The 18,262-nt window shown below is 54.2% G+C and overlaps 4 protein-coding genes across 4 annotated transcripts; 2 read left to right on the top strand and 2 right to left on the bottom strand.

Annotated features, from left to right (window-relative positions):
- Nucleotides 1–1,345: 1,345 nt before the first annotated feature.
- On the bottom strand, nt 1,346–5,108 carry EMWEY_00041440 (hypothetical protein, conserved; the record flags this gene model as incomplete). The annotated part of the gene is made up of 9 exons (XM_013482669.1): nt 1,346–1,506; nt 1,747–1,891; nt 2,053–2,625; nt 2,808–3,317; nt 3,639–3,737; nt 3,961–4,087; nt 4,219–4,375; nt 4,675–4,849; nt 5,073–5,108. 9 exons carry the CDS (start codon nt 5,106–5,108, stop codon nt 1,346–1,348), a joined length of 1,983 nt encoding a protein of 660 aa, XP_013338123.1.
- Nucleotides 5,109–6,054: 946 nt separating this feature from the next.
- On the top strand, nt 6,055–11,591 carry EMWEY_00041450 (DNA-dependent RNA polymerase, putative; the record flags this gene model as incomplete). The annotated part of the gene is made up of 2 exons (XM_013482670.1): nt 6,055–8,862; nt 9,054–11,591. The coding sequence occupies 2 exons, from the start codon at nt 6,055–6,057 to the stop codon at nt 11,589–11,591; spliced, it is 5,346 nt and encodes a 1,781-aa protein (XP_013338124.1).
- Nucleotides 11,592–12,334: 743 nt separating this feature from the next.
- On the bottom strand, nt 12,335–14,075 carry EMWEY_00041460 (2C-methyl-D-erythritol 2,4-cyclodiphosphate synthase domain-containing protein, putative; the record flags this gene model as incomplete). The annotated part of the gene is made up of 2 exons (XM_013482671.1): nt 12,335–12,996; nt 13,586–14,075. 2 exons carry the CDS (start codon nt 14,073–14,075, stop codon nt 12,335–12,337), a joined length of 1,152 nt encoding a protein of 383 aa, XP_013338125.1.
- A 1,357-nt stretch (nt 14,076–15,432) lies between these two features.
- EMWEY_00041470 (hypothetical protein) lies at nt 15,433–16,237 on the top strand (the record flags this gene model as incomplete). The annotated part of the gene is made up of 3 exons (XM_013482672.1): nt 15,433–15,591; nt 15,739–15,961; nt 16,047–16,237. 3 exons carry the CDS (start codon nt 15,433–15,435, stop codon nt 16,235–16,237), a joined length of 573 nt encoding a protein of 190 aa, XP_013338126.1.
- Between the last annotated feature and the right edge of the window lie 2,025 nt (nt 16,238–18,262).

The raw sequence follows: 18,262 nt of genomic DNA on the forward strand, positions 1-18,262 counted from the left end.
GGCCCCGCCCGGCCCACCTTCGCTGCTTATAACTTTCTTCGGGAGATAGGTTTATCGCAGCTTCAAAACAAGACTGCTTATACTTGAAAGCTTTATATATTTGAGCTTTGATTTGCAGGAGAATAGCAGGCCCCTGCTTGAGCATCAGCACTCAAATGCACCAATGGTTATGGCGGTCAGACACCAAGACTGACGGCGGATTTCTGATCCGTGATCTCCCGCTACTGGCAAAAAATTAGAATTTGGAACATTTGTATTAGCAAATGAAGCATACATTCCTCTACGGGGTTCCCTATACCCAATACGTGTACGTAGTACTCTTCAGTGTCCGAGCCGCGCCCTCGCCCCCACTGCGTTGCAGTTAGACGGAAGCAACAATGCCCCTGTGCAATTTCCTGGTTTGTTCAGTTGCATGCTTAACGATGCTCTTGAAGTTGTATGGTTGTGGAGCTACACTGAAGTGAGAGTTCCCGTTTTCGGGCCTGGAGCTGCAGAGTATGAGTAGTAGGAATGGGATATTGAGGTTTCGTGTTTTCGGTATATCCGGAGTCACTGTTTAATGCCTTTTGTGCATGCCTGTGTCTGGTGTTGTTTTCTAAGTATACTCGGGGTGCTGCCGAACTTCGCAAACTGTAGGAGCTTTAAACCCCGACAAGTTGGCAACTCTGAATACTGAACACCAAGGCCGAAAAGAGGTAGAACAGCTCTGCAGCTGTGACTGCTTGAAGGGCAGCCTTTGGTGGAAAGTTTGCAGCAGTTTGTTGGTCCAGTCTCTGCGTTAATTCCCGCCAGACGCTTTGCCCCACCTCACAGTGTCACTCCCAGCAACCCGCCAGGGTTTATCTTGCACTAATTCCCTAATTCGCTGGAGGACAACAGCAAGTTGGGGTCTCCACATTTTGTTTGCAATCTTCAAATCATGAAGCAAGAGAGTAACTATTTTAAGTGTATCCTACTTACGGAGGCAACTGCGAGTCAGGACCCGCAGCCTAACATCAGGACTGCAAGCTTTGCGGCGGTATATCAAACTATATTGCACGGGCTTGATGCCAATGCGTTCCAAGCATCGCATCACTCTAACTAATGTGAAACGATTCCACACAAGAACCTTTTATCCCCCCCGCCCCAAAGAGCAATCTCTACAGCCTGCTATACATGAGGTCTACAACACGTGGGAACCATGCAGCTGCTCTAAACGCTACATGGTAAGGAAGAAAATAGTCCTTGCCGCTATACCCTGTGGGGGCGTCTCTGTGGAGGGTCGATGAGGAGATTCCCGAGCGAGTCTAGGACAACCTACATGTGTAAACCCCAGCAAGAAGGCCGGGGGCTGCCCAACGAGGTGCTAGAGGGGACCGCAGCGCTGGACACCTTCCTTGAGGGCTTCGAAGTGGTCAAAAACTCCTTCCAGCCTCGCGTTGCTGTATCCTGAACGCCTCGCCAGCTGTCTCAGTCTCTTCAGTCCCTTCAAATCCAAGTCCGCTACCACGTCTTGTGCTCGGTGCGCTACGATGTACACACACCCGCAGCAACCACAACAGCACTGCGTGCAGGAGGGATGCATGGTCAGCAAGCAATGGTGAAGAAGCAAAATTCCAATCGGTTACAGCGGCAACTGCAGCACCAGCACCTGCAGCGGCAGTGCTTCCATCAGCAACATGATGCGCAGCATGCGTAGCACCAGCAGCAACAGTAACAACAACCTCATAAAGGGAGCGATTCATATGAAGCTGTGAAAGGGCTGACCGAGTCTGGCCCACGCCTTGCTGTCAGCGATTTGACAGCCTTCGAAAGCCTCAAGGACCTTGAGCAACTGCTCTCCCTGAAACTGCGCAGCCCCCCGTTGGTGTGCAAAGAGCACCAGCTGGTACACCAAGCGGGGGTCAACAAGCTGCAGCATCACACACGACCCCAGCATTGTGTTCCTTTGTACAGTTCTGCTTGCCAGTTTCTCCCTCCTTGCTATGTCCCACGGGGAAACGCATGCAAATGGATCATCCTGAATGCTAAGGGTACCAATATGGAGAGAAGGGTTTTCGCTTTGGAATTCACCTGCATGTCAGCCAGAGCCTCCGCCAAGGAGGCAACCATGCTGGTGTTGGTGGTGTGGTCAAGGCGCAGTGCGCGCGTTTCCTCACACAACACCTCCAGCAGGACGTCCGTACAGGCGCTGTGCAGCAGCGCGTTGCTCCTAAGCCCCTCCTCTACAGCAGCGGCCGTTGCTGCTGGTGTAGAGGATGCCGCAACAGCGTAAGGATGGGGCTCCGTCCCTGCCGAATCCAAGGCCCGTGCTGTGGTAGGTCCAACAGCTTCTATTCGTGTAGCATGCGGAACATCAGTTGCTACTCCTTGTGGCGCTGCTCGTGCTTCTACCCTGGTCGCTGGTGGCATCGTTTCAGATAACGCTGCCTGTGGGTCTACTCGTGGAAACACTTGGGCTGGCTTCAGGATAGGGAGAAGCAGAGGCAGACAATCGAGAGGGACAGTCTCTCTAAACGGCAGATAGGCGCGGTGTCTGCTGCTGCTACTGCTGCTGCTGCTGCTGCACGGTCTCTTGTGCTGAGGCAGAGAAAAGACCTCTGTGATTTTTGCGTCTTTCAAAGCTGTCCAAACAGCAGTGAGACCCTGACACACAAACGACATCACCTACCGGTCGATAACTCGCCAAACGCATGATTCAGCCGGCGCTACCGAGGCGAGCCAGAAAATACTTAGGAGCTGGCGAGCAGCTAGTCATCAGCTAATTACAAGCTATCCAGCAGCTAGCCAGCAGTTGGTTGGCGACCAGCTTGCCTCGTCTCACGTACCTGAGCAGTTAGTGGGGCTGAAGCACCAAAGGCAGCAGAGGCTTCCACCTCCCTGAGTTGTCCTTCTTCTCCTGTTGCTGCACTCGCTGTGTCTGCTGCTGCCGCTGCTGCTGCCTGGACTGAAGCCGGAACGCGGCAGACCAGAAGGAGGGTGTACAGTAGACGAATGATCAGGGCAGAGTCGCCGGGAGTGAGATCGGCAAATGATCGTATTAGCATGCACAGGTCGTGCGCTGTCACTGCAACTGCAGCACCAGCAGCGTCACCCAGTTCACTCGTTATTGCCTTTGCATGCGTCGTCACTCCCAGACGCTGGGATCCATCTTCATGTCGCTGCGTCAGCTGAGCAGCAGCTGGAGGAGCAGCAGCAGCAGCAGTAGCGGCAGTTGCTACTGCGGCTGCCGCCCCCAAGTCTGGCGTAGCTGCTGCAGCAAGCGTTTTTCTAACGAAGGTGCCAAGGCGGTTGAGAACCTCCTCTTTGAGAACCAAAATCTCAGAGGGTTTTAGGCGCTGCAGAGACATTCGGAGAAGCAGGAGCAGCAGCAGAGTCTGCTGACCCTTTTGCTGTTGCCTTCGCCTGTGTCCTTGTAGCGAAGGCAACCGTTCCTCAGTACAGCCGCCGTCGGCTTGAAACTGACCTTCGTGCTCAAGACATAAGTAGAAACATGTAGAGAAACTGTGCGTGCTCGTGAGGTGACTCAGCTGAAGTGTTCCGCTCGTTGCTGCTGAGGTGCACCATGGGTTTGCTGCCTTCCCGGGGGCATGGTATCCAGCTATAATGGCCTGTACGCGACCTTGTTGTTTAGCACTAACGGTTTAGGGTCCACGTACCTCTACACGGGCAAATGCCCACAGAATCATCGACAGGTCCGTCAGGCAGAGTCCTCTCGCCAGTCGAAGTGCCTCTGCTCCTGCAGTCCCACACTTAACCTTTAACCCGAAACACTTGATCACTCACCCGAAACCATACCTGCCAAGCCGTAAGCCCTATACCCTCTCACCAAATGCCGGAACAAATCAATCAAGAAACACCCAAGCAAGGCATTTCCTATCTAGGCTGTACGACCCAGCAGTTGAAGTTAAAGTGGTAGTGTTAAGAGTTTAGGGGTTCCGCCTGCGCACCAATGAGGTCCCACAAGGGCGGGGATGTCACCACATTCTTCGCCATGCCCCACGCACATACAGCGAGTTGCTTGCTGCTTAGTTGCTGCTGCTGCAGCAGTGGCTGCAGGTGAAGCGCCAGTTGCCAAAGAGCGGGGCCATACCCAACTACTCCAAGCCTATACACAGCAGCACAGCAGCAGCAACAGCAGCAGCAACAACAGCAGCAGTGTGGCACACTGGCCGTCCTGCAGGAGAAGTCACTTGGGTCGTCGTATTTTTCCGTCGCTACTGTTGCATCACCTCTCACCGGTGAATCGTGAGGTGTATGTGTGGCGCCTGTAGCAACTCCTGCTGCTGCAGAGCAGCAGCAACAAAGGCCCTGAATGACGGGCTGCGAAAGTCCAGTCGACGCCGAGTAGACACCAAAGACAAGGCAGCCATCCAATCCCTCCGCTTCATCTTTCCTTAAGCAGCAACGGCAACAACACCGGCAACAGCTACTACATCTGCGCTGTCAGCAGCAATATAGAGGCTGCGACGCCAGTAGCAACTCCACTTTGATAAGCATCAACGAGAAAGATTTTCTACACCCAGTCGGTGAGTGCGCCAGAAGACGTGAGGAGGCAACAGCACCAGCATCATCCGCCACAAAGACAGCCGCGTCAGCGAGGTAATTAACACCGGAGCAGTAAGGAAAGCATCCGCAGGACTATGAGCATCTACATCAGCTTGACAAGCAGCAGCAATGGCAGAACCAGCGCACCTTTGTGCTGCTCGCATGCCTTGAAGAAGTCCTCCGCTTCCCGAAACGTCTCTAGACCGTAGACCAGTGGGGTGTCTGGGTCCCACCGCACTATCTTGGCGAACCGCCGCTGTTGCTGCTGCCCTGGATGCTGCTTCTGCTGAAGGCACTGCTGCGGCATTCGCTGCTGCAGGTCCTGCCGTTGCAGAAACTGTCGACTGGCAACGCAGTTGCTGCAACTGACAACAGCGCATACGTCACCCCATGATAGTTGTGCAGCACCAGCAGATTCCGCCGCAACAGATACTGCTGCAGCGGCTGCTGATGCAGCAACTGCTGCTGCACTCGTGGTGCGTAATGCTTGCTGCAGCGGGTTGAAGCTTGTAATTCGATTCCTGAGGCCCCCGGAGCCCCAATACCTTGAGGTGTATACAAACGAATCCACCATTAAACATATTCGCGCTGCTGCAGCAGGACATCTAACAGCAGTAGAAGGGCGACAAGACACTACCGGTGGGAAGCTGGCTGCCATCTGCGTCGCCATCCTTGTAGGGACAAACAAGGTCCTGGAGCATCTGCTTGTCTTTCTGCTGATACCGCACAATAGTACCTCTACTGCTGCTTCTGGAACTGGTCCTGCCCACACCCGCCGTTCTTTGAGGCGCTGTCGCCGTCGTTACTGTGGTTGTTGATGTTGTCGCATGCTGCAGCTGTCGCTTGTGCCACTACTGGGCTTCCCCCTTTTCAAGCGCTTCACGTGATCCTACAGGGCAACCATCTGTCATGTGGAAAGTTGGGTGTGTTTGCGAGGCGCTAGGGGGCCCTCGAAGGTCACAGGCTTCAAGGGACAATCTGGGCCGACGCACGTTCTGTAGGAGCACACTGCAGCAGCAGCTACAGGAGTGTCTCAACAACTTCAGTGCAGACGTCCTTGTCATACTACGGCGAAACTAATAGTGCCATAGACGGGAAGCAACAGGGAGAGGAGACGGAAGAACAATATGTGGGGCCCCCCAGGACTTACTGGGGGCCCCTTGGCCTCAGGAACACAGGAACCTGCAACGGAAGCAGCAACAACAAAACTTCTAATGGGTTTTAGTTTTTTATTTGTGTCGTGGATAGCTTTTTGTGGTGTATATGTTGCCAGTGTGAAACTGCAGCAACAGCATCGCCGACAGCAGGCGATGCCATCAACTGGGGCATCACTGAGGTTGATTGCTCCTCAATCGCAGATCTTCCTCAAATAATTCTGCTTCTGCCTCTAATGCCTTAGGAAACCCATCCAGATTTTACATCCGGGCAACTGGCGGTATCGCGATACACTTCAGCATCTGGAGCAGCTGCGACGGCAACAGCAGCAGCAGCTGCTGCTGCTGCGCGGGAAAGGGTTTGACATAGGCCATGTCCCTGCTGCAGAGGATCACTCCACATGCACGAGCTGATGTAGCAACAACAGCGGCGGCTGCAGCAGCTGCTGCGGCTTCCTCCGGTGGGAATCCCTGCCTACCCATGACGCAGCATGTGTTGCTGCACTCTTCAGTGCGGCGGCAGCGGCAGCTGCTGCTGCACCAGCTGCTTCCAGTGGATTACCCACGTTTCCACCTTCAGAAGCGCATTGCCTCCTCGAGAGCAGCCAGTTCGGTTGCCGCTGCAGCTGCTCTGCAGCATAGGGATCAGCAACACCATTCGCATCTGCAGCAGCATCAACAACAAACCTATACCGGAGATAACGATTTCCCTTTTTCTGCCAACGCTGCTTGTTGGAGGAGTCCAAAACATGACTTTGATTTACCTCGACGAGGACAGCAACTACTACGGCGGCTACCGTACACAGAACAAGAACAACATTTGCAGCAGCAGCAGCTGCTGCAGCAGCATCAGCAGCAGCAGCCGAATCAGCTGCAGCAGTGTCAGCTGAAGCAGCATTACCTGCATGATCCTGCGTTTTCGCACTGGCAGCATCCTGAGCCGCCGAGAAGTGGGGATTTGCGAGCAGGGCACATCGCAGTATCAACCGTGCAAAAGCAACAGCAACAGCAACCGCAACAGCAACAACAACATCCGAATGGCCAGAAGTATCGGCACCAGCATCCTTGGCAGTGGCAGGAAGAGGCTTCTCTCGAGCGATTCCTACTGGAACTTCCTCAGCCACCGTTCAACGTGCATCAGCAACAGCGGCAGCAGTTACAAGAGCAACCGCGACTTCAGCAACATCAGCAAAGCACGCAGCCTGACGCTAATTGCAGCCCAGGTAACGTCCCATCAGCAGGCTCAGTGGCCCATACAGACGCTGCAGAAGCAGTGCTTGAGGCAACAACGGCGGCATTACCACACGAGCATCTGGAAACAACAGCAGCAGAAGTCAGGGCGGGAGAAACGGCACAATCAGCGCCAGCAGGAGCAGCAGCAGATGCTCCATCCGCACTCAAAGGCCTGAATGAGCTACGGCAAATGGGCAGTGCACAGTTGCGCCAGGTGTATATGAGGCTGCTTGGCGTGTCGAAGGACCCTGCTGCGAGTTTGACAGCAGAAACAGGAGCGGCAGGAGAAAGTGCTGCTACTGCTACTCCCCCTGCTGCTGGACTTTCGGCCAGCGTGTTGCTGTGTCTGCATGCGCTCGAGCTCGAAGCCATGCAACAGGGGTTGCTGCTTGCGGACGTTCCCAAAGAGGAGCTGTTCAGACATCTCCAGGCAGCGCAGCTGCCTGGAGAGCAGCGGCAGCCTCGAAAGACGGAGCGAAAGAAACCGCTGCGACCGTTGCTGCTGAATACGGAGTGGCTGCAGCAGCAAAAGGAAGCTGCCTACGGCGCGAACCCGTACCCTATTCCTCTCAGATGGGCGCAGCAAGACCTGCCATCGAACCTTCCGCAGCAGCCGCAACCGCAACAGCAGCAGCAGCAACAACATCAGCAGCAACAGCAGCCGCAAGCGCAGCAGCAACAGCAGCAAGAGGAGCTGCAGGAGGATCTGTTACCTTCTCGCTCGTCTGTAGATGAGCCCTTGAGTGTACTACAGAGGAGGCAAGTCATAATAGAGGGATGTATATGGAGGCGCCTGACTGCAGAGGTGCAACAGCAGCTGCAGCAGTTGGCAGCAACAGGCAGGGGGGGGGACTCTGGGCCTGCGAAGAGGCTGTGGGTCCCCTGGGTGCACGACATGGCCAAGCCCATAGCGTCCCTGCAGCAGCGGCAGCGACGAGTTGCTGCAGAAGCCGCTGTTGCTGCTCCAGTTGGTACAGATGCACCACCTTCGACTGGTTCTGCAACCGCAGCAGCAACTGCTGTTGCTGTTGCTGCGAGTGATCTAGAGGGCCACGACGCCTGCCTTCCACAGCAGCTCGACCCCGTCTTGCTAGCTGTCATCACTGCGCGCACGGTGCTGCAGCAGGTGCTGCTGCCGCGTGCCACCGCACCTACGGGGCCAACCAGTAGGGGCCGGGAATGTGCTGCTTCTTCTTGTGCAGGAGCCGCAGCCGCTGCTGCAGCTGCTGCTGCTTCGATATCTGGAGGGCCGGAGCTGCAACAGCGCCAAGCCCTCGTAACGCAAGTCGCAATGGCTATTGGGGATGCAGTTCATACAGAGGTGGCAGCTGCATTTCTTGAAGGGCAACAGCAGCAATACCAGTTAGGCCAGTGCTATTTGCCGCTGCGCAAGCAGCAGCAGAAACGGCAGCAACGCAGCAGCAGCGTTGCTGGTACTGCAACACAGGCGGCAGCAGCGACACCGGTGTTGCTTCCCAGGTGGTCCTCCAGAAAGCGTCTGGCTGTAGGGGGGCTGCTGCTGCAGCTGCTGCTGAAGCATGCCATGATTGAGGCTCCTTACGCTGCAGCAAAGGAGGAGCTCTCCATAGAGCTGCAGCAACACCGTGCGGAGCAGCAACGCATACTCCTTAGCAGACGCCGCAAGCAGGAAAACGAGAAGCAGAAACAGCAGCAGCAGTACCTGGGGGAGAAGCAGCTGCTAACAGCAACACAAACGCAAGCAGCAGCAGTGGCAGGTGCTCTCCCTGAATCAGCCGAAGACATTGTTGCTGCGAAAGAAGCTGCTGCTGCTGCTGCTGCTGCTGCTGCAGAAGAGGAAGCTGCAATTGCCGCGGAGGCAGCAGCCGATGGAGCTGCACCATCTGGGATTTATGTGCGTTTCGGCGGGAGAGCAGCAAAGGAGCTGCAGCACCTTGTAGCCTACAAATCTCGCCACGGACACGACAAGGTCGGGAGCCATCCAAGCGGTAACGTTTAGGGTTTTGGTCAAGGCATTAGGCTTGAGTGTTTAGGGTGTACCATCGAAAGCTAGGTAGACGCGGATGATGTGGAGCAGCGAATAGGCGGCTTCACCTACTTTACGTCTTTCTGCTGGACATTAACTCTTAGAGTTTTACGGTTTGGGGTATTTGCGTACAGGTTGAGTTGCCGGCATTCCGCCACCGAGTTGTGTATTGCGCAAAACGACGCAAAAAATTTGGAGTTATCGAAATGCGGCGGCTTTGCTTTGACCGCTTGACAGCTGTGGGGACGGGCCCTGAAGAAGCAGCGGTCGCTGCTGCTGCTGCCGCTGCTGCTACTTCGCGTTCTGTTACAGCAACGGCGACAACACCAGCACCGCCCCTCACGGCGACAGCAGCTGCTGCAGCTGCTTCTGCTGCTGTTAGCTGTCCAGCTAATCGGACGAGCGGCCTTTCGCAGAGTCCCCTGCCCTCCAAGGTAAGCGGAGGCGCGGAAGCAGCAGCAGCAGCAGCTGCTGCTGCTGCTGCTACTGTCCGCACAGCCACAGACCGTCTCTCTTCTCCATTCTGGCTAATGCTCAAGCATGTACCCATGCTGCTCCCCCCAGCCCCGTGGACTTCCTATGGCAGCGGCGGCTACCTTATGTTGCGCACAGCCTTCGTGCGAAGTGTTTCTGACACGGACCCTGGAAGCAACAGCAGCAGCTTCGCATCTACGGACGCTGTTCATGACTCCGAGGAAGTTCCAGGCAACACGGATCCCCTGGCATTATCTGTTGGAGCAGAAGCGGACTGCAGCAAGAAGAGCAATAGCCACGTCAGATGCAACCGGGGGAAAAAGGGGGGCCGCAGCAATAAAGGTAATGAAATCTACTTGGGCTGGGGACCTCGAGCAAAGGCCTGTCAAGACTTCCGGGTGTATGACACATCTACCGTTCGCACTGCTGTCTCCCTGCTGGGCTCTGTCCCCTGGCAAATCAACAACGAGGTGCTCAAGGTGCTACAGGCAGCCTGGGCAGCTGGAGAGGGCCTGGGCAAGATGCCATCTCGTCACTCCATGCCGATTGCTGAGCAGCTGCAGCAGCACGAGGCGCAGCAGCAGCAACAGGGCGGCACCGCCGGTAAGATTAGCAGCACCAGCAGTAGCGAGAGCCGATCGTTGCTGCTGCGACATCTCTTGCAACAGGAAACGCGCATGAAGAGTGAGCGGCCTTCATTCTTGTTGAAGCTGGAGACCGCTGTGAATTTTGCTTTATCCTCTGCCCTGTACTTCCCCCACAACATCGACTTCAGAGGCCGCTGCTACCCGTTGCCCCCACACCTCAACCACATGGGCGACGATGTTTCCCGCGCCCTTCTGCGGTTTGCTCGCAGCAGGCCGCTAGGGGACAGCGGCTGGAGGTGGCTGCGCATACACATGGCAAATCTTTTTGGCCACAATAAAATTTCATTTGAAGATCGACGCAGGTGGACAGACACTAAAATGCAGCAGATCCTCGCGGCGGCAGAGCAGCCGCTGCAGCACAAGGAATTCTGGGGCGCAGCCGAAGAGCCGTGGCAGGCACTGGCTGCAGTCTTGGAAATCGCAGCAGCTGTCAAGTCTGGGAACCCTGCAGCATTCTGCAGCAAGCTGCCTGTCCACCTGGACGGGACATGCAACGGCTTGCAGCACTATGCAGCTCTCAATCGAGACCTTCGAGGGGGAGCCGCTGTAAATCTGGTCCCGGCAGAGACACCTCAAGATGTTTACTCCCTCGTACTGCAGGTGGTCAAGCAGAATGTACACCGTATCGCCAGCGGTTGCACAGACTCCACAGGAGTCGCTGTTGCGGCTGCCCCGGATGTACCGGACGGTGCAGAGGCGCAGATCCATCATCATCAGCATATCAAAGGGAATGTGCGAAAACAGAAGCCCTTGGCCAAGGAGCTGCAGCGTCAGCACCCGCAGCAGCAGGAGAGGCGACGGGAGCTGGCGCGTTTGTGTGAGGAACACTTGGTGCTGCAACGGTCTGTAGTCAAACAAACGGTGATGACGGTGTGCTATGGAGTAACAGCACTCGGTGCAAGGGACCAGGTGCTATCTCAGCTGGAGGACCTGTTGGGGGGGCGCGTGCGCCCAGAAGTGTTGCGGGAGTTGGGTGGTTTCTTGTCACGGGTTGTGCTGCAGTCTATTGGGGAGTTGTTTCGCGGGGCGATGCGGACAAAGAAGTGGCTTGACGCCGTTTCGACTGTGTGCACAGCTGCAGGAGTCCCCGTGGCCTGGAAGGTGCCGGCTGTTGGATTGCTATGCGAACAGCCCTACCGCTCTTTGCAGCAGCAGCAGATCCGCTCCGCGCTGCAGCGCCACACGTTGCACGTCTCGGGGGACAGTGCACCCGTCAGCAGATCTAAGCAGCGGCTGGGCTTCCCCCCCAACTTCATTCATAGTCTCGATGCTGCGCACATGATGCTCACGGCCTTGGATTGTATAGGGACCCGCCACATCGACATGGCCGCCGTACACGACTCCTACTGGGCGCACGCGGGATGTATAGACACCCTGGCCACTGCCCTTAGACAGCAGTTCGTTGCCCTCTATCAGCACAATCCCCTGCAGTCTCTTTACGACAGTGTCAAACTCAGACTTCCCCAGCAAGCAGCGAAGCTCCCGCCACCCCCAGCCAAGGGGCAACTTGACATTCACCAGGTCCTCGACAGCCCCTACTTTTTCCACTAGGATGCATGCAGATCCTGGAGCGGCTCTAAAACGGGCTGCGGCAGCGGCAGCCGGTGGGGAGGGCTGTCTACCCTGTCTCTGCAGACCCAGCCGCCTGCACTTTCAAACTGCAGAACCGCAACAGCGGCAGGTGCCCGCGGGAGTGTTGCGGGGGCTGCTGGCGCGCTTTGGACATGTTGATTCTTCGGTGCCTTAGCTGTGATGCAGTGATGGCGTGGCGAACGAAAGCTATGTAATCCGATTTCCTGATTTTCTGTTATCTTCCTACGCTGCTGAGCTGCTTGCTTCCTCAAATATGTCAAAACTACACATGGGATAACGACAACTGTACCAACGGGAAAAGTAACGCTGTACAGAAAGTCGAAAGCCAGCTGCAGCAGCAGCACCTGCTGCTGTAGAAACGTTCGGGAAAGCCAACTGCAGCAGCAATTCCCGAACGTTTCTCCTTTGTACTTGCCGGGGTTATTATGACCAGATCAAAATAACACCACATCGATGACAGCCATTTTGCACAGGCTGCGCGCACTTACAGCTACTGGATGCCTTCTCGTCACACAACTTCTTGAGCAAGGCAGCGCCAACAGCCACAGCAGCGCAAGCACCAAGAGCAGCAGCAACGCCTAAGCTGTCACAGCAGATAACGTGGGATTCCTTTTTCGTCTAAAGCCACAGGAACTAGACTGCTCCTGCAGCACGCCGTTCAATCGATAGAGCAGTGGTATTTTGCTCATAGTGCAAGCTGCTTACTGCGGTGTGCGTAGCCCCATTCGCTGCAACAGCACCACCGCGTGACACTCTACTGCCTCGCTGCGCCCCACAGGCCCTATGCCTTCTCCCGTCTTCGCCTTAATTGAAACTTGGCTGCTGTGGATACCTAGGGCTGCTGCGAGGTTTTCAACCATCTGGTGCTTCTTGCAACCGATTCGGGGGCGCTGCAAGAGGAGGGTTACGTCCAGCTGCGCTACGGTGTACCCGGCAGCAGCAGCCGCTGCTGCCGCTGCTGAGACAAAATCTCTGGAGTCTCGGCCTTTGTTTTCAGCTGCTGTGTCAGGGAAATGCTGTCCGATGTCAGCAGCCCCCGACGCGGCAAATATGGCGTCTGCTGCAGCATGCAGCACCACGTCGCCATCTGAGTGGGCTATCACACCGAGTCTAACATTGCTGCAGCCTCCGCCGCCGCCGTTGTCGTTGCTGCTAGTGCTAGTCCTGTGTATGGCCCGTCTGAACAAGCGCCTAATGCCTAATGAGGCAGCCGAAAGGAGCTGGTGTCCACCCCGAAGAGCAGCAGAAACCGCTGCTGCAGCCCCCAATATGGCCTGTGGTTGTTCGCCATCAGCGGTTGTTGCTTCTGCTGCTGCTTCTGTTGCCTCAGAGGCGAAGGAAACTCCCGAGAGCACCAGGGGGCCTAAACATCAGATGCGACACAAAGCTCTATTAATTGTCAGTCCCTTGATTCACATTCACCCTTCACGTAATATCACCAACATGAATCAAATATGTAGCAGAAGTGTAATGTTCGACTCACAAAGGCGCTAAAGCGTTCGTACATCGTAGGCAGGCACCTCTCTCGCTAACCCTAATATTTCCTGAAAACTATAGTTACAGTGTCTCATGTCTTGCTGTACGTCCACAGGATATTCTACCGTCTGCTGATTGTACGAATTCGATCCGAAAAATTCTCTTGCACCCTTAGCCCCGTAACCAGCAGCCATATGTTCCCTTTTAATAACCAAAACCTATTATTTGCCACGCCAAAGCTTAGATTTCATATTGCTTCAAATAAATGAACGATTAGCACCCCTGACTCCTGCTAGCTGAAAGGACATGAGTGTTGGATGATATCAAAAGTTCCATTAGACACTATATCTACAAGGATGAACCGCCTTGCATGTGTTGTGCACAATAAAGAAACCTACTGTGAATTGCATAAAAAACTTGCTCAACACTTATTACTTGCAATGTAAATGGCAAGAACGGAAACCGAAACAGCTAACCTGTGACTGTCTGGGGATTTGTAGACAAACGGTGCATGTCATAGCCATGTCCGATTCGAAACGGCAGGTCGGGTGCTGCTGCTGCAGTTGCTTTTGTACCAAGTGTTGCTGTTGTCGATGCTGAATGTTCTAAATCAGACTGGGGCGCGGCGACCTTTGTTGCAGTTGCATTTAGTGCTGCTGTTGCTGAGGGATAGGATGCCGTTATTGCTCTCGGCTGTGTTCCAGCACCGGCACACCGAAGTCGCACGTATGCCGGGAATGGTTGTGGCTGCTGGATGTGGTGTTGCTGATTCTTCAGCTGCTGCAGTCTGTAGGCAAGGTTCAGTCGAAGGGGCCCCTTCAGAAACTCAGAGAAGCTACTCTGGATTGCCGCTGCTGCTGGCGACGTTGACCTGCTGTGGACGATGACGACGCTGCTGTGCGCATGCGGGAGCAGCCGCTGCTGCAATAGGGCTAAAAGCACCAGAACTGCACACAAGAGAGCCATTTCGGTAGGATTACCGTATGGTGCAACAGGGAAAGGGAACCCAGAAGGCGGAAGATCTCCAGGTCCCTCCGGTACAAGTCCTCCATGTAGTGCACGACACTAAAATAAGCCCATGAGTGGAGTAAAGACGGTATAAGTCTGAGAGTGGCAAAGGTATTGCTAAATATTAGAAATTAGGATAGTTTTTAGAAGAAAGGAGTAGCTACTACCATTGTTCAAGGGTCAGGGTACCTAGGGAGGTGTAGCGTGGTTGGTCCTGTGGGTTAGCTGACGGCGGTGGTAGTATGTGTGTGGAATAGACACTGTCATATCCGCGAAATAGGGCTTTTAATATTCAGAAAAGCGAGTATGCGTTACATAGTGAAGGGGAAGTCGTGAACTCGTAGTGGAGGAAGCACCATTTGACACTACATAGTCCACAGTTGCGGTAGCCAGCGTGTAAGATAGAGAGTGAGCACAGCAGCCTATGAGAGACCTGAGGTTACCTAAGTTAGCTATAGATGGAATTCGATAATATTAGCAGGTTTAGAAGCATATTAGAGGTGTAGCAGTTGATTTGGTGCTGGGGCTGAGTAGCAGCACCCCGTCGCAGAGCTATGCGCGCTGGCGCATAGAAGGTAAGTGACATGGTTGGGTCATGTCTGGCTCGGTGTATTCAATTAAGGATAGAGGTTTTGTGAATTTGAAAAAAATTGGTACATTCAGGAGCAGAGTTAGTCCGAAAGAGTCGGTCCTTGCCTGCGGTCCGACCGAAGCACCCGGTGCCGGGATGGACGACAGGGTGAAACCCGCACCTGGCGGGGAGGAACAGACACTCAATGAAGGAAGGCGATTTGGATCGATCCTTCCTTCGGAAGTTCCGTAATTTAGGGATTTTCCCTGTGAATAACTGAGAGTTGAGGTAATAGGACACGCGTTTTGTAGATCTAGTTCATACAGGGGCTTATAGGCCTATAGAGGTGACTACGTAGCCACGGTAGACGGCCACCGTGTGTTACATTTGGGGGCCGTGCCGGGAAATTTTAGGAATTTTGTCACTTTTTTCGTCAGTTTGTTTACCTTGTAAACTCGGGGACGCCAATTCGAAAATTTGGGCTACGACCACTACCGTCTGGGGGCAGATTCAATGATGGGGGGGGATCGAGATCCGCCAGAGGGGCAGAGACAAGGTTGTGGGGCGCGCCCCTATGATGGAACTAGGGCCCGAGAAAAAACATACATACAGAGAATAGCTTTAAATTCTGATTCCGACTCTCCATTACAGACAGCGAGAAACGATTACTATGACACGAGAGCTTGCAGGGGTGATCCCTTCTTCCGACCAGTCCTCCAGATACCGTTTGAAGGTGGATCTAGTATGCTAAACTGCCATAGGAACTTCGAATTAAATTTTAGAGACTTCGGCATACCCCGGGAACGATGGGGATATGAGGTGCGCAAGTATCTCACTGGCGAAGTCATAACGTTCGGATTCCACCTATACGACACCAATGTGGACCTAAATGAGTGGAACGAGGTGAGAAGGAACCTGCTAGGGAGATTCTGCAGGGCCGCTAAGGAGACTACCTTAGTTCAACTGGCTAAGATAAAATGGGAAGGATGCCCAGGGAAGTATTCATCCGATTTCTCTAGTATAATCTGTCACACTGAACCCCTGCCACAGGGGGAGTTGGTGGCATATTATCTAGCTAATGTACCTGTGGATATCTATGAGAAACTGACGAGGAGCGGACACTTGAGATTTGAAAAGTGGGAGGACGCCGCTGAGGAGCTGAGGGACGTAGTGGGAAACTGGGATGAAGCGTTGAAGTACTACCGACGTACTCAGCGGGAACTACGGCACATTCCAACAACTTACGGGAACCACGAACACCAGAAGCGCACGAGTGAAAGGCGGGAGACCATACGGGAACACCCGCCTCCTACCAGAGAGCAAACCAGAACTTTAGAATGTTCCGTGTGTCGGGGTAGAGGGCACTCAGCACTGGCCTGCCCATCAAGAAGAGAGGCCACTAGGCGCCCTGGAGAAATGTGTCGTCGGTGCGGAGGAGTGGGACACTATATCTCCACGTGTACCTCGCCCTACGACACGAATGGAGCTCCCACTATCAAACGAGAGACTCCACCGATTCGTTCCCGGCCTAGCCCACCTAGACGTTTAAACGAGCAGGCCTCGCCGTTGACGGGGACGAACGGGCTAGGCGAATTGCATCCGGTAGCGGTGCCCTGTGCACAATAGCTACAGGGCCCAATAGCATACCGGTTTCCCCGAATTGGCAAGAAAAATTGCTTGCTCAGGTAGCGGAACCTGCGCCGACGCGCGCAGTCGCCCAGGTGCTGCGCGGATCAACTATGGAAAGGTCATTGGTGGCAGATGAGTGGGGAGGAAGACACACAGTTGGGGAGCCTGTGTAGTGCGGGAACAGCAGCTGTTCTGAGACTGGTGATAGCAGGACAACGATGCGAGGCATTGGTAGGCACGGGAGCATCTAGAAGTTTCATAAATCCCGATACCGTGAAGGGTGACCATATAACTCGAGCATGTCTTGCTTTTTGAGCCTATTCTGCCCCGTCAGTCCATTAAAAAGAATTCCCAAGAGATTTTTCGATAGCCTTAGGGGTAGATAGACGGAAGTAGACTTGATAGAAGTAGTGCAGGCAGACAACCCTAGGCACTACACTCCAGCCCCTTCGGAGACAAGTGGCAGGAGCTTGTCGCATCAACTGTCTTCTCGTAGGCACACAATCTCCTCCCTTCTCATGGTAGCACCTATTGGACGGGGACTGTGCAACCCGCCAGCTCTACAGATCTTGTCTACGGGCCACTGCGGGGTCACCGCGGGGAGACCAGCGGCGAGGGCAGGACGCGCTTGCTGCGGCTGCAGTGATCCGCTACACTGCATCAGCAGCCCTTGTGGTTGTTACAGATGTCAAACGCTGCTCAGCCTTAGTCAAAAAAGCGGTGCCTGAAAGAAGACTCAACCCAACGGAGGATCCCAAAGAAGGTTCGGCAACTCGCAGGGTCACTTCCTCCGCAACAAGCCCCCTAGCCTCTGAGCCTACACAGGACCAGTGCTGATCAATCATATCGTCTCCAAACTGCCAGAAATATATCAATGCAGAAACTTGAAAGTTCTCAAGCCTGAGTGGAGCAAATTGTCTAGCCTGGCTGGTTGCCACGAAAGGTTTTCTGTAGTGCACAAGCACGACAATGTGGCTCTGGTGTGATGTCAGTAAGCTACTAGAGATCACACCACAGCCACATTGTAGTGCCTGTGGAATGAATATTGGGATTAGGGCATTAGTAACTAGGAAAGGGAACTAATACTGCTAAATGTTCTAAGAATCGAGTACCGTAGGTAGAGTCAGGTTAGTAGGCTTACTGTAACACACGGTGGCCGCATACCGTGGCTACGTAGTCACCTCTATAGGCCTCTAGGCCCCCGTATGAGCTAGATCTACAAAATGAGTGTCTAAATCCCTTAACTCTTAGTTATTCCCATGGAAAATCCCTAAATTACGGAACTTCCGAAGGAAGGTTCGTTCCAAAATCGCCTTCCTTCAGTGAGTCTGTTCCTCCCCGCCAGGTGCGGGTTTCACCCTGCCGTCCAACCCGGCACCGGGTGCGGCGGTCGGACCGCAGGCGAGGTCCGACTCTTTCGGATTAACTCTGCTCCTGAATGTACCAATTTTATTCAAATTCACAAAACCTCTATCCTTAATTGAATACACCGAGCCAGACATGACCCAACTATGTCACTTACCTTCTATGCGCCAGCGCGCATAGCTCTGCGACGGGGTGCTGCTACTCAGTCCCAGCACCAAATCAACTGCTACACCTCTAATATGCTTCTAAACCTGCTAATATTATCGAATTCCGTCTATAGCTAACTTAGGTAACCTCAGGTCTCTTATAGGCTGCTGTCCTCACTCTCTATCTTACACGCTGGCTACCGCAACTGTGGACCATGTAGTGCCTGTGCACTACATTTACCCGCCAGTCACCCATATCGGCAGTGTAGCGCAATGCTTAGTCACTCCTTGGGTGCCAGTTAGGTCCTTTATAGGTCTACATGAAAAAGAAATAGAATTATTAATATATATAGAGTCTGTGAATATGACATTTTGGTGGATTGGAGTTATAGGGCAGGCTCCTGACTGTGTCGTCGCTGTTGATATCTCCCCGT

The sequence above is a fragment of the Eimeria maxima genome, genomic scaffold (genome assembly GCF_000499605.1).
Source record: "Eimeria maxima Weybridge genomic scaffold, Emw_scaff707, whole genome shotgun sequence".
In the NCBI taxonomy this organism is placed as follows: domain Eukaryota; phylum Apicomplexa; class Conoidasida; order Eucoccidiorida; family Eimeriidae; genus Eimeria; species Eimeria maxima.